Source organism: Physcomitrium patens, chromosome 23, assembly GCF_059467195.1.
Source record: "Physcomitrium patens ecotype Gransden chromosome 23, ASM5946719v1, whole genome shotgun sequence".
Classification (NCBI taxonomy): Eukaryota; Viridiplantae; Streptophyta; class Bryopsida; order Funariales; family Funariaceae; genus Physcomitrium; species Physcomitrium patens.
This window is the reverse complement of record NC_143432.1, coordinates 4,591,074-4,611,744: the sequence shown is the minus strand read 5'-3', so window position 1 is coordinate 4,611,744 and position 20,671 is coordinate 4,591,074. Positions and strand designations below refer to the sequence as shown.

The window sequence follows — 20,671 nt, the reverse complement described above, 5'->3', positions numbered from 1 at the left end:
TTGGAGCAATATTTAAGATGTACTATTAACTACCAACAAGATGATTGGATAACTCTTTTGCCATTAGCAGAGTCTGCTTACAAAAACACAATACATTCTTCTACAAAACAAACATCTTTCTTTGCCAATTATAGTTATCATCCATGACTTGATACTTTTAACTTTTCAAAAGTTGATAATCCTGCTGCGAAAAATTTGGCAATTCATTTGTAAGAGCTACATGCAACAATGAAGATGCAGTTAAAAGAAGCTCAAGAACAATAAAAGGTCAATGCGGATGTCTAACGAAAGGAACAACCACCATTTCACATGGGTGATAACATATGGTTACTTCGTCGCAATATCAAGACCACTCGTCCTTGTGACAAGTTGGACTATTGAAGGTTTGGACCATTTTCTATTTTTATACAAATCAATCCAATTACATATCGTTTACACCTACTAGAATCAATGTAAATCCATCTAGTATTCCATGTATCTCTTCTTGAACCATACAAGACAATGGACATACCAAGAAGAAGAAAAGTTCCACCTCCTCCTATAGAAGTGGACAACAATGAAGAATTTGAATTAGAAAAGTTTTAGATTCAAGGGGGTGCCAAAATAAATTGGAATATCTTGTCCATTGGCATGGATATGATATTAGTGAACGCATAAGGGAAGTAGTAAAGAATCTTGTAAATGTAGCAAAGGCGGTGGAGGCTTTTCATTGACGACATCCATTAAAATTAAGATGAAAATCTTCTTTATAAAAGAAACAAGATCTAGGCAAGATAACATTTTACTTTCAATCCTTGTTTGTAGCTTCTTTGTAGTTGTGACGCTCAGGAGATAGAGAACCAACAACCAGTAGATTTGACTCAAGAGCCTTCGTTTGCTGACCTATCATACAAGATATTACGATTGTCAAAACCTTCAAGACGACGTAATCGAAATGAAGATCTTCAAAAATAACATCTTCTTCCTCAAATAGATGGCGAGATACAACGCGTTTGGTATCACGACCTTGGAAGGGACTCTAGATGTTTGATGATTTTACTAGAGGTAGGAACAACTCCTAATGGTGTTCCAAATGTTTCATTTGAAGGAAGTTATGAAGGCCTCAACAATAATCAAATAACTAGGTGGTCTTCCCGCCCTAGTATAGGACACTATCGATGGTTGAGAGGCCCTATCAATCATCTTTGAAGAGAACAAAGATCAGAGTATGTGTCGAATATAATTCGTCGCATCATAGATTTCTTCAACATATGATTACCGCTCCTCATGGAACTCATCCCTAGAAGAGAGGTAATGTCACAGATATATCCATGTTAGCCACTTATTACATGTATAAATAGGTAGAAGTAAGTAAAAGTAGGTAAAAGTAAGTTAATTCTTTAGTATTTGATATGGAAGCTTCTTAGAAGCTTTATAGACACTGCTTTGACTTTATAGGTGTCTTTAATTGACTTTTTGGATTAGAAACGTGGTCAAAAAGTTGGCCATGTGCCACATATATTGTTAGCTTGAAGATCAAGCTAATTATGTGGCCCACATGTAGAAAAACTTGTCTTGTAAGTCAAGGCATGTGTCTTACAAAGTCAACACATATTAGAGGTCCTATAGAACATTGCCATGTAGCTCCTAATAAAATAGTATATATAGAGACAAGAGTGAAGCCTTCTTCACTCTTATCAACTCTTTTCTTGCTTCTAGTCTAGTTTTAAGGGTCTCTAGTTTTCTTGGCTTTTGGCAATAGCCATTCCGGTTTTTTTTCTTAATATACATAATAAGTTATTTTTATTTTGTCATCTTTTTTTGAGAGAAGTTTTACTTTTTTATTTATCTTTATCATATTCTTATCCTTGACATTGTAAGATCAATGATGAGGAATTTTGGATCTTGAACAAATATCACATAATTGTAAAAAAATTTTGATTGCCTTTTACATTTGATGCCACTAAAAAACTCTAGATATTAGTTTTAAAATCTTTTTATATCCAAAATATTGAGCTATTGAAAATTCATGATGACCTTGAAAAATATGTAATTATTTTTTGCCTTATAAAATATATAATTTTTTCTAAAAATAGAATAAATTATTTTTAAACTCAATTTTAGAAGTATCATAAAACTTAGTAGAATTATTTTTAATATTATGAATAAAAAGATTAGATGATATAGTCAAAAAAACTTGCTTCAAAAAGATTGAATGAATAATTAATATTAATATCATTGCTCAAAAGAGAGAATACTCTAGCTTCAAGAAAATTATTCTTTTTTAATCAAAAGATACATTTCTTTCCTTTGATACAAAATAAGAACGTCTAAAAAGAATGTATAACAAATCTTGTTATTTTTTGCATCAATAAATATTCTTAAAATCAAATCTTAATAAGGACATATTCTAATAAGCTTGGCAATAATTCAAAACATGTGCTAATATAAATTACATGAGGTTTTTGTGATCTATATACATAGTGACTAAACTAAAAGTGATTCTAGATAATGACACTATTCTTGAAATGAATTTATGATTGCAAGAAGCTCTTTATTGTAAATCTTATAATTAATCTTTGTTACTAAAATTTTCTTCAAATAGAAAGCTATTGGATGGAGCTTGTTATTTGCTCCTATTTGTAACAAAACAACATCTATAGCAAAATCCAATGCATTTATTTCTAAAAAAAAAATCTTAGAAAAATAAATACATTATAAGATTGATGCAGAAATAAATGTTCTTAGTAAGGCTTCAAAAGATACTTCAACTTCTATCATCTACTTAAGTTTTTCTTTACATATCAAGGATGTAAGAAGAGCTGCAACTTTAAAAAAAAAATGATAAAGATTCGTTAATAATTGCCAAATTCTAAAAAATATTACACATTTCTAATTATTTTTGAGATCTTTTAATCAAAAATAGTTTGGACCTTCTTAGGATCTATTATAACAATTGTTTGAAATGATATATTCCAAGAAGTCAACTTAAATAATATAAAATATGTACTTTTCCATCTTAGCATATAATTCTACATCTTTTAGTTTTTGTAACACACAAAAAACATGAACTTCATGCTCTTTTATGTTTTTAGAATAGATTAAGTTGTCATCTAAATAATAGATAAGAAAATCATTAAGAAACTTACAAAAGACATCATTCATTAGATGTTGAAAAGTAGTTAGTACATTTATGAATCCAAAAGGTATGACATTATATTCTAAATATCCATACTTGATTCAAAACATAGTTTTCTATTTATCTCTTTTTTTAATATATACCAAATTATATACTCCTTATAAATCTATTATTATAAAAATCTTTTCTTAATTCAATTGATTAAGAAGTTTTGAAATTAAAGATAGAAGATACCTATTGTTGAGAGTAATCTTATTGAGTCCTTGATAGTCTACACACATCCACAAAGTTCCATCTTTTTTCTTCACAAATAAGATGAGAGTCTCAACTAGAGATTTAAAATAGCATATGAAGTTCTTAGCCAAATTTTCATCAATTTACTCCTTAAATGTAGCCAATTCATTTTGTAATAAGCTATAGATTGGTCCAAGTGATGGTTGAATTTTTTCTTCAAGATCAATGAAATAATCATAAGATCAATGCTTTAAAAAAAAATTATATTTTTTTTTTCAAAAACGTCTCAATAATCTTAATATTGGCTTGAAATGCCACTTAAAATCTTTTCTCAATTAACAATAAGTGTGGTGTATATAGCAAAAGTTGACCATTTAAGTTGCATAAAAGTTCTTCCACCTACAAATAAAGGTTTAGATATATCAATCTTATGGATTTTTATTTCCCTAGAAAAATCTTAGGCTAAATTTTAGAAAAAAATAAGGTTACAAGAAATTCAATCTTTTAGAGAGTTATATTTTTTTAGCCATAATAATCCTAAAATAATTGAATTAGAAAGAGATCTAATCATATTAAATATTATTAAATTATTATGACTACTAATTATTATTTTTAAAGGAATAATTTCATATATAACATCTCTTAAAGACTACAAATAACTATCTATTATTTTTATATGTAAAAATTTGATTTTCTTAATTAAATATATATCTTATTTTTTGGCAATGCCTTTGTCTATAAAATAGGTTGAGGTTCTTGAATCTAACAAGGCTAAGACTTTGTGATTTTTTGGTCTTAAACAAAATTCTATTGTGAAACAAAGTGAGAGATCTAAGGAGAGAATATAACCTTTAATAGGTATAATACAAGATTTCAACTGCACAGTTCTTATTATAATTGGAAAAACTTATTTTTCAATACTTTGTCCTTCTTTGTCAACTATACTCCTCATTTTGCAATTGTGTTGCTTCTTTGAATAATGTTGAGTAATGTGTTTTGGTTCTCTAAAAAATAAGTACATATCTTCTTCACAATGATAAATCTATTCTTATTCAGTAAGAAATTTAAAACATCCTATGTTAATTTGCATAAGCTTTGTCCTAGTTAAGTAAGATTTTGAAAACTTTTTAGATGTTTCTATGATTCGATTTGTACTTCTTTAGCCAAATCATTGTTCTTGGTATCTTTCAATGAGTCAATTGTTGCATACAATGGCTTAAGTAATAAATTACTCCAATAAATCTGCTTTTAGTATTATCAATAATAAATCTTTGACATTATCTTTCAATCAATATCAAAATTGATTAAAAAGGTCTCTGCCATTCTAATCCACATTAGAAGTAAGATTTTAGAATTTAACAACATTTGTGGTTGTTGAACATGATCCTTATTATAGAGATATAAATTTGATATCTATTATCCTTTTTTAATCATTTTTTTCAAATATAGTCGTAAATACTTCCAAGAATGAATTCAAATCATAGAATAGTTATAAATTTTTTTCTATCAAAGATACAAATTAAAAGAGAGTACTTTTCTATAAAAATGCACCTATAAATCCAACTTGAATAAATCAATCGAGTTGTTAGAAATGATACAACCTTAAATAAAATTTAATTTGTTATAAAAATCCTTAAAATTTTAATCTTGTTCCATTAAACTTCTCAAGCATATTAATTCTTACCTCTCTCATGCTTGTAGAAGAAAGACTTATTAAAATTAGTTATAAGGGTGATCTACTTGCTTCCTTTAATTACATAATTTCTTAGCATAGATTCTAGACTTCTTTCATATATGTAGGAATAGTGCTTTTGTTATTGGTATTAGTAATACATGAAATTTCTATTCTAAGAGTACTGACAAGCTCATGAAGATCTACAATAGTTGTAAATCTATTGTCACTTTTGTCAAGTGTAGCATTTATGATTTTTTCTTATTTTAAACAACTTAGTAAATCTATAAATAAAATTAGAAGGGAGTAATTTCCAACCTCTAATATCAAATAAAATTTTTAAAAAAGATGGATGATCTCTTCTCTTTAAAGATAATTTATTATAAAAAAATTAAACTATTTTTTTTAAGGTGGATAGTCTACAACCTTCAAAATAAAACAATAAAAGTAGAATAATCCATCTTTTATATAATAAGACAAGAACAATGAGTTAGTACTCTTGTCAAATTGTCAAGAATATGAATTTTAAAGAAAGAAAACCTCAATACATTCTACTATCTTTATGTAGACTTTACTTAAAGATGGTAATATATTAAATTAGAATGGCTATTATTAAAGAAAAAAACTAGAAAGTCTTGAAACAAGGATAAATAATAGAAAAACATTGATAAGAGTGAAAAGGCTTCATTCTTGCCTCTATATATACTATCTAATTAAAAGCTATGTGGCAATATTCTATAGGATCTCCAATAGTTATTGACTTTGCTAAATACATGTTTTAACTTCTAAGGGAAGTTTTTTATATGTGTGTCATATAGTTAGTTTGTTCCACATGTTATCAACACATGTGATACATGATTAACTTGTTGACCAAGTTTCTAACCTACCAATCAACTACAAAGTTGTGTAAAGTCAAAATTGCATCTATAAAGCTTTTAGAAAGCTTCTTTAAAAGATATTATGAAATTACTTTATATTTATTTATTTCTACCTAATCATATAAGTAATTATTAGAATAAATACATATATCTATGATAATAATAAAAAATTGTAAAAAAAATAAGTTTTCCTTATAAGATATATATAGATATTATATCCCATTAATTTGAAGTTGCTACAAAAGCACCTCTTTGTCTTTACTTCTATAGTTTCAAATTATGATACAAATTTTTGTATTGATATTTCTGTATACATGTCACTTCTAGTTCTATTTCTTGTTCCTTGTTGTCTTTCTTTTGGACAATTCACTCATGGATTTTTTAATTGCATAGTTATTATTGAAAGCTCAACTAATCTTTTATGTTGATTTCCTTATTGGTGAATAAATAAAATATCAAAATTTTGACTAAAATTGGTATAAAGTAGATGTAAACTTTCAAAAGAGAATAGAATTGTAGGTAGTATAGAAATAAACTAATCAAAAGTATTTACTAAGTATTATTAATGTTAAAAATCACTAATTAATAAAAAATCTTTTTTTTCAATAAAATTCATATGTGATGCTTATATAATAGAGCTAATGTATTTGTCATTTTTCTTGTATAGGAAAAAAATTATCAATTTTTACTCTTGCTTATTTATATTAATTAAGAAAAAGATTAAAGCCATGTAAAGATATATATTTTACAAAATTGGTGAAAAAACCAATATTATGTTGATGAGTAATATGGATTTGTTCTAAACTTTCTTAAGCCTTCAATTCTTTTCTTGTAGTCTCAAAAAAATAAGAGAGAAAAATTTAAACTTCTATAAGATCTTTGGTGGAGACTTTTAAGTAGGATTTTAACACTCAATGTTAAACTTCTATTTGTCATATAGTTGTATTTCTAAAATGAAATAAATTATTTATCCAAGCTTTAACAATTTTTTTCTTATATGGTATCTTAGTGTTCTTTAAGTACTCAATAGTTATATGATTAAAATTAGATTAATTCTTAATAAAAAAAGATTCCATTTTTTCTTAGAAAAAAAATAACACCAATGGTAAATAATGCATTAAAACTTATCATCCCTACAACATGTAATATTAGCATTCTAAATCTATTCATTTTGTATGTCTAATCTATGACAATGGAAAAATGGTATTTTTTTGTAAATTAAATACAATTAGAATGTGCAAAAAATAAACAAGTAATTTTATCTTCTTCATTAAAATAATAAATAAAATAATAATTAGCTCCTTGTAAAGTTTCCATAAGACATATAATAGATGATTGACTAGCAAGTACCATACAATGTAATTTCTATAACTCATTATAAATAGTTTGAATAATGACTTTACTATTAGTATCATAGTTATCATGAAGTTAGTTTTTTTTTGATTGGTTGCAAACAATGAGCAAATGAATGGCGTAAAAGAAAAGAAGTATTTTTATGGTTATAAAGAGCATTTCAAACAATCAAATGCCATTGAATATTATTATGCAAACAACCAACATGCAATACAAATGGACATCCTGTCAAATGACTTATATTATTTTGATTGTGAGTATATCAATTGCAATCATAATAAATCTCTCCTCTATCACACTTGTAATCAAAGTAATCTTTATCAAAGCACCATTTGCATATGATATAGCCTTCATTATACATAAATGCATTAATACTACATTTTATTTCTTCTATATTCTTAAAATATTCTTTTGGTGGTGCACGCATATATCTCTCACTTTGCATTGCAAAATGAAATAAAATTATAGAATATTCAATTTTTTTCCTTTATCCACTAGATATAATCTGAAAAAGAATATATATTAGAATTATATGAAGAAGTAAATTGAATACACACATACTTACAAGATAAGTAGAAGAAGACCAATAGAAAGACATTATTACTAGTTTTTGAGAATTATTAAGAATCGTTGAAAATTATATATAGAATAATGATTCTATTTATCTAAATATAGATTTATTATCTTAATAATAAAAAATATTTGTACTATCCATGTGCAAAATTGTATTGATGGGTGGATGGTTTTACTAAAAAATTGGATTGTTTTATCATTCTTCTAAAATAAATAATTATATTCATTACATTTATATTTTTATAGATATATCTAAACATGCTCACATAGATGAATTGATTTACATCATGTAAGTAATAAAATCCATTAAATTACTAACTTATAAATGTATATATATATAATAATGTGACTTATATTTATTTTTAAGGCTTCAAAGTATATCACTCAAAACAAAACATAAAATATATTCTTAATTAAGTTTTTATCATTTATAGAGTTTCTTTCAATAAGATAAGAATCATGAGTATAAGAATAATATTCTAAATACTAATACTTTATTAAAGCACTTTAAAATGAATTAAATTGAATTTCAATTAGTGTTATACTTATAATCATTTAAATACAAGACATATATATATTTTTTTAAGTAATATTTCTTTTATTTTTTAATATTTGAATAAAAAATTATATATATATATATATATATATATATATTTTAATAATCACTTACAATCATCATACAAATTTCAAATAAAAATCTGAAATACTTATCTATCTATCTATCTAATTGTATTTTAAAATATTATATTTAAATCAATTTTTATCTTTATTTTAAAATCCAAAAATAAGATCATAAAAAATAATTTTTTTATATCTTCATTTATATATATATATATATATATACATTAATTTTTTTTATTTAGTTATCAAATTTTAAAATAATATGTAATATTTTGATAACAAAAAATATTTTATTATATATATATATATATATATATATAGAAAGAGAGGCACACATACATATACACAATGCAATATCCTTCTTGTCTAATATTGAAACATACGTTCACTGCTTTGCAATCTTATTCAAATTGTTAAATCCTAAAAATACCCAATTCAACAACGTTTACCTATTTTATCCATAAACATCATCTACCCAACGAAGAGCATGAAACCACATCATTCATCGACGTCCACAACGATGATCGGCATAGTTCGTTCATCTATTGCGTCTCCGTCTCCGTCTCCCGGTCTCCCGGTCTCGTACCGTGGAGGCCGGCGAAACCCGCCGGCGTCACATGAAGGGCAACGAATAATAAACGACCATGGAGCCAAACCTCTCTCGTCTGCTTCGCAAACCTACTTCACTACTCACATTTTGAAACATTCTTCTCATTTAATATTAAATTTGAACGTGCGTCAGAATTAGAGCGAGTCTCTGGTTTTAATTTGTAGAGGGGAGGTATGCTCGCTCCTCTATTCTGCATGTTCACATATTTTTCTCTTAAAAATTCACTTTCAGATCGCTCATTTTGGTTTACGTGGCTTGCTGCAAGGCTCATGCAATCTGAATATTCAATGTCTTGATGTTTGATTTAAGGTCGTGTATATCGCTGCTTCTGGCTTGGAGTGTGCAGCTGTTCGTAAACGTTGATCGATTCATCTCGCATAAGGGCTTGGAGGAGACGGAGGTGGAGTGAGGTGAAGTTCTTTGACAATTTTGTTTAATTTGTATTCTTTTGACATTTAGAGTTGGTAATTTGAAGTTGTTATAGTTGTTAATTTGAAGTTGTGAGTACACTTGTTGCCAGCGGAAATGCTGAGGGTGATTTTGCGCATGTGTTGGAATGCAGATGGCGGTTGGAGTGGGGAAGAGAAAGAAAAGAGACAGAGGGAAAGGCGTGGTTGCTGTTGCTCGGTAGTTGACAATCGGATTTTGCGGTTAGGTGCTCATCCTGGCTGTAGTTTCGAGTTTTTAGATGTTGTCGTGAGTGATTCGATCAATCAGACACAAGTCTGCATTACGGTATCGGAGAGGATGACTATTTGATAGCTCACGTGGTTAAGAACGCGCTGAATTTGTAGATGACATGCGCAATAAAGCCACATCGGTGTCTACATGACGAAAAGATGCATAGGAACCTGGGTGAATTGTATGGATCGTGGGAATAACCAGTTGTAGCGATGGAATATGGCTCAATTAACAATGTGCGTCAGTGTGCAAAGGATATGTATGCTATCAAAGGGGTAGGCGCAAGGGTAGCAGTGTGAAAATTTGGTGCTGATGGAATTTAGACATTGAAGACCTCGAACATGGCAAGTGAGGAGGAAATCGATCCTGGAGAGAGTGGTTTGGATCCACCACAAGAGTCACTACCGCCTCCAAACTTCCCAAATGGCAGACGGCCATCAAGTGGAACAGACATAGGATTTGAGGATTCTAGTTCGGAGCTTGCACCAGAGGAATCAGGAGGTACTAAGTTTAGGTCGTCGGTCCAAGGTCGACGAGCGACATCGAAAATAGGCAGCAATGCAGCGGAAGAAGCAGGTAGCGGTAGGCGAAAAATTAGTAACTCAGGGTCAGTCCTGAAAGCTCGAGATTTCGAAACTGTGGACGGACGGCCGCCTCGGAGAAAATGGAGTTCAAGGCGGGCGTCGAAGGGCCAAGATAATCTAGACTCAGATAGTCCGGAGATGAAAGAGCTGTTGCGTAGGTTGAAGGAGGTAGAGGCAAGCTCCAGCAGTGGCAGCACTGCCCATGCCAAGCTTACTTCCCCAAAATCTGGTGAACACCATCGTGGCATTAAGGTTGATTCAATGAATCATCGAATCATCTGTATTGCATGATTTATGGCCTGGCTGTTAGTTTGTAGGCTGCAGAGTGAAAGCTATGAATGAGTACTAACAGCATTCTGTATTATTTCGCAATTTTTACCGTATGCATGCTGAGGTGAACGCAGTTCAATCACTATTTATTCTGGATTGAGGCAGGCACTTCACAGGGCGGTTCAGGAGAACGAGATGCCGATGCGGCTGGCATATGAGCAACTCGACGAACTTGCTGCTAATGCTGAGCGCGTTAAGTCCGCGATTGAAAGAAACCGATCCCTGCTCACCCTTCAGGTGATCCATTCATGATGCTGCAATGGGATTGGATTCTAAAATTCAAACCGACAAGAGAAGAAGTGATCAGTAAACTTTGCAATGTCTTGGTGTACTTATTTGTGCTTTGTAGGTGAGAAAAGCCAACGAGAGAATTTTGCGAGTTGCGTTTATGGCTTGGAGCTTGGAAACCGAATATTACAAGCAAAAGAAACGGCGGTTAAAGAAGGCGTTCTTGTGGTCCATAAGAAGGGTTTCGTCACGTGCGTTCAAATGTTGGGGTTCATGTGCGAAAGTAGGCAAAAAAATGAGACGTTTCGAATCATCTGCCCACAAGCTTCTTCAGCGTCGAAAACTATGTCTAACTTGGTGAGCTTTCTTGAACAGTGAAGTTAACATTGCTAACTATCATGGTAAACAGGCATTTTGTCAAATGGTTTTTCTATCCTTTTTCCCTGATGACACACTGGTTGTAGGAAAGCGTGGAGAGTTCTGATCGCGGAGATACATCGCAAGGATGAAGAATACAAGTACGTCCACTTTTCCCTGTCTGCTGATTTTGGTGTTGTTTCAATAATGGTTTGGAGCTCTCCACAAGAATATGTAAGGTTGAAGATATTTTGTTTAAGACCCCACGTGCATTAGCATGTGAGCCGCCACAGTACAGACTGACCACCACGACAATAAGAATTGCCTGACAGTTAAGGAATCTGCATACAGGAAAGAAAAGCGGCTGCGGAAGAGTTTAGACAAACAGTCAAAAGAAGACAAGGCAAAGCGGGCCTTCTCTATGATGAGACGATCCAATTTGTGTCGTTACTTCCGCTTCCTCCAGGTATTCTTTCGAACCGTGATGGTTTCCACTCGTTTCAAGTTCTTCTAATTTCTCTGCAATCCTGATTTTTCCAAGTTTAAAGATGAATTCGAGATGAAAGTATGGTGGTACTTATGTGCCTGCTTTCTTCAAGCTTACTTATTGCTCCTCGAGAGTAACTTGTTAATTGCCAAACTACCTACGAAGAAGTTGACGAAAGAACGGGAATCCAGGAGGGAGTGGAAGCAAGATTACAATCACGAAAGTTCTTAAGGCAGACTCTGATTTTCCTCCTTAAGAAAAGTGCTTTTCGTGCGTTTGCTGCACTTAGGGAAGCTACTCGGAAAAGAGTGCACGATCGAATATTCATCAAGTAAGTCTTTTCAAAGTGTGTTTGTATCCAGAGCTTGTATACCCACGTCCCTCGAAGAATTCATGCGCAGAATTTCTTAACACGTTTGAATGGAATTGCTCCATTTCAATTCGACTTGAAATTATAAGCTTCTTCACATAGTGAAACCTAGTGAAGCGATACATGGAGGTTACGTTGAGTTTGACTCCTATGATACAATCTATTGGAATAACAAATATCCTTTTGGTGCATAAATCCAGGGCTAAGCAACGAATTTTTACGCTCAGGAGGTGTTTTGATTACTGGTGGAAATCATTAGAGAAAAACTTTTACTTACTCCGCCCATTTGAAGATAACCGTATTTTGCGCACTATGTTTCACCAGTGGAGGATTAGGGTTAAGTACAATGAATACCTGAGGAAGCGGGACCAGGCCTTCAGGAAGAAGTTAAATCGTAAAATGGTGCGACGATGTTTCATGGCATACTTGGACGTTGTGAAGGCACGTAAATGCGTTCGTGGAGTCATAGCGCGCCAGTTGCGCAAATCAAACAGAAAACTTCTAAACCGGTGCTTTCAGAGCTGGATTGCTTTCATGCAGGTCTAATTTTAAACTCTCACTGTTTCACTGCCTTTGGTAGAGAACTGTTCATGAGAAACTCAAATATGTCAGCAACCTAAACGGCACTATTTGGATGTAGCACAACAGTTTGCGAACTGCACTTCGAAAAGGAACATTGAGAAAGTCATGTTATAGTCTGAAATTTGGGAGTGCTTTTTTGCTCTTGATCCAGTTACTGACACAAGAGGGCACCAGATGGGAGCACAAAAGAAGATGCAATACGTGCAAAGATTCGCCAGTGCAGCTGAAAGAGAGAACGAGAAACTGCGTTCAGATAACGAAAGGCTGTCAACAATCATCGATACAGGTGAATGGAAGAAGGATCGTGTATCTGACTTGAATGCAGCACAGCAAGTTCTTTCCGCGGAACGTGTCGCTTTGACAAAGCTCATTGGAAAGCTGCAACGGCAACATCAACTGGCGCTCGACCAACAAGGAGAACAGGAACGGGAGATCAAGAATCTGAAGGATCAGCTAACGTCAGAGGTGAACATTTCTGTAACATGCCACAATTCAGAAGTTGTCACTCTTTCGGAGTTGACGGTTTTTGAGGGTAATTAGTATATCAGTGTTGATTGGTTTAAAGTTTTTCGCGTCTCCTTGGCACTACAACGGGTTTTGGGGTACATGTTTTAAGTATGCATTGCAGAGTTGGGTAATGTATAAATGTTCGATTGCTCGGTATCGAAATTCTCTACAGGGTAACAACCGAAGTTTTGCTAAAATGGTATTTCTACGAAACTACCTTATACGCATTTTAATGGAAATAAATACATCTAAATCTATTGCTCATTAATACACAGAACAAATTACAGCGCAACAAACTTCTGGTTAAAGGAGCTTCCAGCTTCAACACCTTGATGCGAGTCATGAGACATGATGTAAGTGACTTTTGGGCATCTTTAAAGAAAATCCGAAATGAATTTGCAAGTCGAATTTCCTTCGTCATGACATGCTTCTCAACATGCAGATGATGACAAGAGGAGTCTCAGCCACTCCCGAGGTCATCTACGAAGTTAATAAGATGGCTATGGATCAGGTAGGAGGATCTGATCTTCTCCAACCTAAGAATATTGTCAATTCCGTGTATTGGGTATCAAAGGTTCCAAGGAACTTATCAGCTTGAATGCACTCTGTAAGCAGGTGGCCGTGTTTCCAGACGGGGAGCTTCATGTCCGAGCAATGAAGCCTCGCAACAAGGGGAAATGGTCCAACATACCAAATCCCCAAAGAACACCGTCGGTGAATTCGAACAGACCATTGGGGAGCTCTGTTCCCTACACCCCCAGATCTCCTCTGAAACCCCGACCACCAAGTCCCCCACTATCGTATAAGAGGTACACTCGCAACACAGACAACTAAATATGCGCCTAGGGCTGTGTCAAGATTTGCACTCCCTGCCCATGGCCCTTTTTGCAGCATTTTGGCTGTCATGACCCACTCAACTGCTTCAATGTGAACGTATTTTCCAAACTAAGAGAAACAGGTATACTGGTAGACGCGATTACCTTCTCTACAAAAAACAAAACAAAATTTCAACGAGAGCAGTATGGGTTCATGTTTGAGGTCAAGGAACTAGACTGGTCTTTAATGTGCATGAGTCCATGAGCTCTTGGTTGAACTAAATCATTTCAAACCAAAGGATGTATCTCCATAAAAGTGTTCCGTCAACAAATAAATTTGGAATAAAATCTCTGGTGATTAATTACTCTCCTTAGAATATATATATATATATATATATATATATATACATATGTTTTATTTTATTATTTTATTATAGTATAAAATCTAGTCATGTAGTTTAGCGACGCTTTTAAATTGTTTCTGAAAAATTTGAAATGATTTTAAATGTTTCCGTCCTTAGAATTTAAATTATTTATTATTTATTATTTAAAATTATTATCATTATGATTCATCAAATAATTATTCCGAAAATGAAAATTTTTCTTTATTAGACCAACTTCTAAAATTTCAATCAAACCTTATATAAAAATTAAATTCATCAAACTATGGATCTATTTAACATGTTATGAAACATCCATGTCTAATAAAATATCCCTAAATTTGAGTAGTTATGAAAAAGGGATACGTATGTATATAGTGAATAATAAATTCACAGTATAGTATATAATGTTGTAATTAAAATTAATAACAAATTTAAAGATTTAAAGTATTTGATTTTTGAATGTAAGACTTGTATGCAACAATATGAGGGTTTAATATATTTTAAAAGCACATAATTATATATATATATATATATATATATGCATACACACACACATAATTTTAATATCAATTCTTTAAAAAATATTTATATTATGTGCCATACTTATTTAAATTATTATGTACTATAACCCTTACAAAAAACCATTGTGAGATTCGTCCGATTTTAAAACAAACTGAATGCACATATCGCATTAGGTCGAACCAGTACAAAAACCAAGTTATTCTCAATAAAATAGTTCTTTTAGGGTTTTATCTAATTTTCATGAAACAAATCCAGCCTTTCTCACCATTCGGCACCCATTCGACACCAACCAATTAAAGTAAAAGTTTGAGCGTATCTTTTTGCGTTTTCCTTTTTCTAGTTCCGCTTGCGATGGCCGCGCCAGACGCCGAATCTCGAAGCGCGTCGCAGCGCGCAACCAATGCCAGTGTCGACGACAGAACGAATCTGAAGAAGATTTGGGCGTGTTCGAGGATCCACGAAGTTGACGCTGCGTTGAAATCCGATCTAGTGAAGATGGATCATGGATCGGGTGTGAGGGGAGAGCGGGGGGGGGGGGGGGGGGGGTAAGCCTGATCGACATGGGATGCGCTTCGAGGTCGCGAAATGCATGGCCGTTGACAAGCTAGCTAGCCAGATCGCGACGCAACGCCATTGCCAAGCGCCTCGCGAGAGAGCATCAGAACCTGGAAACGATAGGTTTCGGCAATCGCGAGGGTGTGCTAGAATTATGGGGGTTTAGAGGCCATGGAACCGGGGGATTTGGCTATATATGGAGTGCGAGCATCGCGGGGGAAGATGTTGTGCAGGGAGCGGAATCAGATGTAGGGCAATGAACAATTCCGCACTCAAACGTGAGATCACTGACGCAGGGTGCTAAACGTGGATTTCGAACCATGCGCCCTTCTCGCGTTCTCTCCGGGAAGCGGCCTCGCGCGCAGGAGGCTTTGCTTGCGCTTCCTTCTTCCTGGATGGGTGCAGCTCGCTGGGCTACGCTCCTCTCACGCTGTCTGCGCTCCAGCCCAGTGCAAGATTGCGTCGCGCTGGCCCTTTCTCTGCTCGTCTCTCCTTTCGATCCTCCTGCGCTGGGATCGTCGGAATGCCGCCCTTCCTCCATTGCAATCCGGAGCCTGCTCTTGTTGTTCCGTCCCGTGCCTCTAACTCCTAAATGCTGCTTCTTGATCTACAGGTTTAGTGGGTTCAGGCTGGAACATGCCTTGTGAGAAAATAGGTCCGTGGTATGGAACCCGTGGTGCTACTCCAGGCTTGTGTTGGATCTTTGTAGGACCGCGGCTTGTGTATTGTAGCAATCTAAGGTAAGACTCTCTACACACAGGGAAACGCTTTCCTCTTAGATATGATGATGATTATTGCCTAAGCGTCCCCTGTTTGTCTCTATTTGCGTTTTTAGGAATTAGTATCGTCAATGTCTATGACCCTGGTCGAGGTTTTGAGCTTAATCTGCTCCTGTTAAATTTATCTGCTACAGAATAGCGTGCTATTGTTGTGGAATCGTTTCGATTGACGATAGCAGGAGAAGCGCACTTTGTGCTTCGTCGCTAACGTGATTATGCTAATTCCAGCACTTCCAGTCGCATCTTGTTTGTGATTGAGTTTCCGCACTGATTGTCAGTGTCTTTTGTTTGCTTTGTAGATGATCACGTTGAAGAACGTATAGTTCAACTCCGGCAAGGTCACGGCCAGGAAATTTTTCCCTTTCTCCTAGAGTGACAGATGCCATCCCTCCTTGATTGCAGGTTTTGTCCTTAATTAGATGGTTTGTAGAAGCCGTCTTCACTTGCGGTTGCGCTACAATGTACCCAAGGCCCTGCAAATCAGCACCGGAATGCCTTTTAAGCACTGCTTTGGGGGCTTATGTGAAGCGAGGCTATGACATGACATGTAACAAAGTGAGATGGGTGGTGCTACTAGCTATCGATAGTTGTACATTGTAGAAAGCTGCATTCAACCTGCTGCACAGGCTCAAGAAGAGTGAGCGACCAAACAATGGACGATGGCGACAGGGGATGGCCTTTGTGTCAACATGCTATCCAAGCCAGGTATCGAGCCTTGGAATCAAAAGACGGCGAGACCAGGTGTTGGAGACTGAAATCCAAGCATCTGGGTTATGATGCAATGCTGCAACAGCTTCCCGCTACGCTTTCAAGGTCTCAGTCCATTCGAGAAGCGTACTCACGATCGCGGAATCTTCAGCGAATGCTTCGACGCGCTGGGTTAGCAGACATGAACGGTAGAGGGTCGCAGTCTGTTCCTGTGTCGTCACCATCCTCAAGTGACTCACAACCCGAAGCACATGCATCGGCACCTCATGATCTATCAGGATTGAATATCTATGCCATTGGTTCAGTAGAAGAAGAAGATCCTGTTGCCAGTTCTAGTAGCACAGTCAGGTCGAGTGTCAAGCTTGAAGCTTCAAGAAAGGATTCCAAGCCTACCATGTTCCTTGCCAAGCAATTCAAGATGATTTCAAATAGTGCAAACAGGTCCCCTCGAAGAAATATCAAAATTCTGGGTAAGGCTCATGGTGAAAACTACGATGAAGCGAGCTTTACTGTGTGTAGTGCTGAGACGACATCTGCTGCTGAAAAAAGTGAACGTGGCCAACTGGAGAATCGTATGCAAATGCATGATCGCGTGAGAGAGTACTTTGATGATTCAGCCTTCAATTCCAGTACAGAGAACTTTGCACTTCAATGCGCCTCCATTGTGGAACAAGGTTCGTTGTCCAAATCCCCGGGGCGGTGTTTGTCTAATTCGTGCCTTTCAAAAGTGGAATCAGAGCTTTCAGTCCCCGAAACTATTTTGTCTGCCACGCCGGACAACAGAACAGGTTGTAGATCCAAGCTTTCCCCGACGAAAAGCCAGGAACTTTTCGGCTCCTTCGATGTTGAAGAACTTGGCATCATTGAGAAGGAACATTCGATTTCTTCCCACTCGTCGAGTTTCGACCAACAAGACCTCTGTTACAGTCCAGGTAATTCCCAAACTCTGCCGGCTTCAACAAACCCTGGACATCATGATGCATCCAAAATCATATATCTAAGATTTTCAGACTTGGTGTATGTGGCAGACGAATCCCTGAACAGTTCAAGCTCGGATGCCTATTCACCGGTTCAATACTCAGACACATCGTCGCAGGAGTGGAGTGCGAATCGCGATCACAACTCAGGCCGATCACGTCAGCGAAGTCGAATCCTACGTCGCATGAAGGTAACAAGCCCCTCGTCCTTGTTTCGGGATGGTCCTCACGACAACGGGGTGGAGTATCGTAAGCCACGAGGCGAATCTTCAACCAAAGCAGCCGTTCCGAATCAGAGAAAACCCAGCAGAAAAATGGTGCCCACTAGCTCACACCCAAATGCAAATCCCAGCCCAAATTCCAACTCAACCCCTCCTCCGAAAATGGAAGCAAGTTACAGCCAGAAAACCCTTCACATCGCGGGCATGTTCTCTAGCTTCCGATCAGCTGAAGGTTGCGTTTCCATCTCGCAAAAAGAAGCTGTAGCGGCGTTTCAAGACGACATTGCCCACATGATGCTTGAGGAGCAGGACAGTGACGAGGTGGCCGACATCGAGGAGTTTCTCGACGGCTACATGCACCTTAAATCTCCGTTCTATCTCGAGGTTGTGGAGGAATTCTTCCGAGCGATAAGCTACGATTGTTACCACAGACCCTAGGGAGCAAGGCGATCACGGAATTTCTCACGGCATTAAAACCCCCACCTTAATTTGTTTCTATTCTTTTGGGGTTCTTTCATTGCACACCCATCTCCGCATTGTTCATAAATCGATCATTCTTCCTTCTGGGTCGCGCGATTAGTCCCTATCTGCAACGCGACGCGACGGGAATTAGGGCTAGATTAGGGTTTCGTGACTGGGGCGAATCAGATTTCTTCCGCGCGCCTTCCTGTTGACATTTTGCATTCTTTTGAACTGGGGAGTAATCAATATCAACCCCTAAAATAGACTTTCCCCTTTTGGGGTCTTCTCAAATGGATGAAATGGCTTCATTGTGTTGTACTTCTTGTGGAAGCGTTTGTAAATTCCTTTTGGATATAAATGCACTGTTATGGTTTTCGAAAACAGTGAGTTTTGTTTCTTTATGTACTTTGTTTTGATTTACACACAAGCCGATATACTACAGTGCTGCACAAAGGGTTTTAAATGTATGCCAAAAATTAAGGTTGTTAATTATGCAATCATAAAAATAAAAGTAAAAATAAATGCTAGAAATCACAAATTGCCGTTGATGGTTGTTTGAATGCTAAAACTATTTAAATACTTACATCAGAAACACATTGTTGGTTGGGTATGAAAAAACTCAAATTAATAGAACGTAAGTACTTGGGTAAAGCACTGATTAAACAAAAAAATGCAAGTTTGTTTGTTACCATCACTGGTGAGTTTATCCAAAATGTAGTAAAACATATCTTAAGATTTTATTATAAACTTTTTCTCAATTAGAAGATTATATTGTATTCAATTTAAACCAGACAACAATGTATTACATTGTTGTATAAAATAAATGTTTTCATACTTTTATTTAAATTAAAATCAATTTAAAAATAAATTTCTTTGTTTTGTCCAATAAATGACTTGCTTACTTTGACATAAATGGTTTTAAGTCAAAGTATATACATTCAAGTGAATTTAAGGAAAGTGTGCTTCTTTGTAGAATATTGTTAGTACTATTAAATTATTATATTAGTCAAGAGTTTAAAGTTAATTATTCTATTACTTAAGCAAGCCGTTAAGTAAATTGAACTATAAGATTTTATAACATGAACTATTATACAAAATGCAATATAAATGTGTTTTTTAATGGTATTTTGGAATGTATAGGTTAATTAAATCATATAATATAAATAATAAAAAATTGTTTTTGAGTGTCAAATATTAACTGTGGTGTTTAATATTAAAACATCAGATAATAATTTAACAATATTGTATTTTATATTAAAAAAATAAATAAGATATTGAAAGTTTTATACTTTATTGTTATATTTATTGAAAAATGTTTTACATTGATTAACAAAAAAGTAATTTTTGAAGACAAGTTGTTAAAAATAAATAAAAAAAAAGTAGTGTTTTAAGTTTTATATAGGGAACATCTAAATAGACACCCACCTTTTGTTGCATGGACAACTCTGTGCTATGCATCCTTGCATATGTACCTTTACAAAACTTACCTAATTTTGATTTTTGATGGTATTCATTTTCTTTTCTTTTCTTTTCTTTGGCAATGATAAATAGTAATAGAAATAATACACAATCATTTGTGTTTTGATTATTTAAAAACTTAATTTGATAAAGGTTTGCAATGACAAAAGAGTTGAGGGCTAGGATAATGTGGATCCATAGAATACACATAACAAGGGTATATCAAATTCTAGTATTAAAATAATAAACATAACAAGAGTTATGATGTAAGAATCAAAACTAGTTATTTATTTGTAGGGATTGGTATGCAAGGGTGCATAACATGGGGGGTGTCAATGTAGTAAAAGGGAGGTATTCACCGAGCAATTCTCTTCATTTATTGGAATTCTTTCAAGTTTCAAAATTTTGCATGTGTATATCCACAGACAAAATATAAGATACATTTTAAAATTGATTTATAAATGAGATTAAAGTGGATTTTTACATGTGGAGTAGAATGATAATAATAAATTAAAAAAAAAAAAAAAACATTGAAAGTCTTTAGTTTAAAAAAACTATTTGTAATTTTTATTGTTATCTTCTAATTTGAATGACTAAAACCACCAA

At 34.3% G+C, this 20,671-nt stretch overlaps 2 protein-coding genes across 5 annotated transcripts; both read left to right on the top strand.

Annotated features, from left to right (window-relative positions):
• Window positions 1–9,078: 9,078 nt before the first annotated feature.
• Window positions 9,079–14,377, top strand: LOC112275755 (uncharacterized). 4 transcript variants are annotated; one of them, XM_024506378.3, is made up of 13 exons: window positions 9,081–9,230; window positions 9,406–9,469; window positions 9,622–10,576; window positions 10,760–10,891; window positions 11,004–11,239; window positions 11,347–11,400; window positions 11,591–11,705; window positions 11,918–12,057; window positions 12,297–12,636; window positions 12,853–13,143; window positions 13,461–13,538; window positions 13,628–13,696; window positions 13,801–14,377. In XM_024506378.3, the coding sequence occupies exons 3-13, from the start codon at window positions 10,082–10,084 to the stop codon at window positions 14,017–14,019; spliced, it is 2,169 nt and encodes a 722-aa protein (XP_024362146.1). In that variant the 5' UTR covers window positions 9,081–9,230; window positions 9,406–9,469; window positions 9,622–10,081; the 3' UTR covers window positions 14,020–14,377. The 4 variants fall into 4 exon arrangements, with proteins under 4 accessions (XP_073386590.1, XP_024362146.1, XP_073386591.1 ...); XM_073530490.2 differs by having other exon boundaries at window positions 9,369–9,469; window positions 12,297–12,537; XM_073530488.2 differs by having other exon boundaries at window positions 9,369–9,469.
• Window positions 14,378–16,058: 1,681 nt separating this feature from the next.
• Window positions 16,059–19,004, top strand: LOC112275524 (uncharacterized). The gene is made up of 3 exons (XM_024505944.3): window positions 16,059–16,200; window positions 16,539–17,879; window positions 17,976–19,004. Exons 2-3 carry the CDS (start codon window positions 16,892–16,894, stop codon window positions 18,581–18,583), a joined length of 1,596 nt encoding a protein of 531 aa, XP_024361712.1. The 5' UTR covers window positions 16,059–16,200; window positions 16,539–16,891; the 3' UTR covers window positions 18,584–19,004.
• The last annotated feature ends 1,667 nt before the right edge of the window (window positions 19,005–20,671 follow it).

Excerpts from the sequence above, each read along its gene's own strand:
- LOC112275524 (XM_024505944.3), top strand. The coding sequence starts at position 16,892 with ATGGACGATGGCGACAGGGGATGGCCTTTGTGTCAACATGCTATCCAA. Across the intron at positions 17,880-17,975 it reads AGACCTCTGTTACAGTCCAG|ACGAATCCCTGAACAGTTCA; the intron begins GTAATTCCCAAA and ends TGTATGTGGCAG.
- LOC112275755 (XM_024506378.3), top strand. The coding sequence starts at position 10,082 with ATGGCAAGTGAGGAGGAAATCGATCCTGGAGAGAGTGGTTTGGATCCA. Across the intron at positions 10,892-11,003 it reads GATCCCTGCTCACCCTTCAG|GTGAGAAAAGCCAACGAGAG; the intron begins GTGATCCATTCA and ends TGTGCTTTGTAG. Across the intron at positions 12,058-12,296 it reads CACGATCGAATATTCATCAA|GGCTAAGCAACGAATTTTTA; the intron begins GTAAGTCTTTTC and ends GCATAAATCCAG.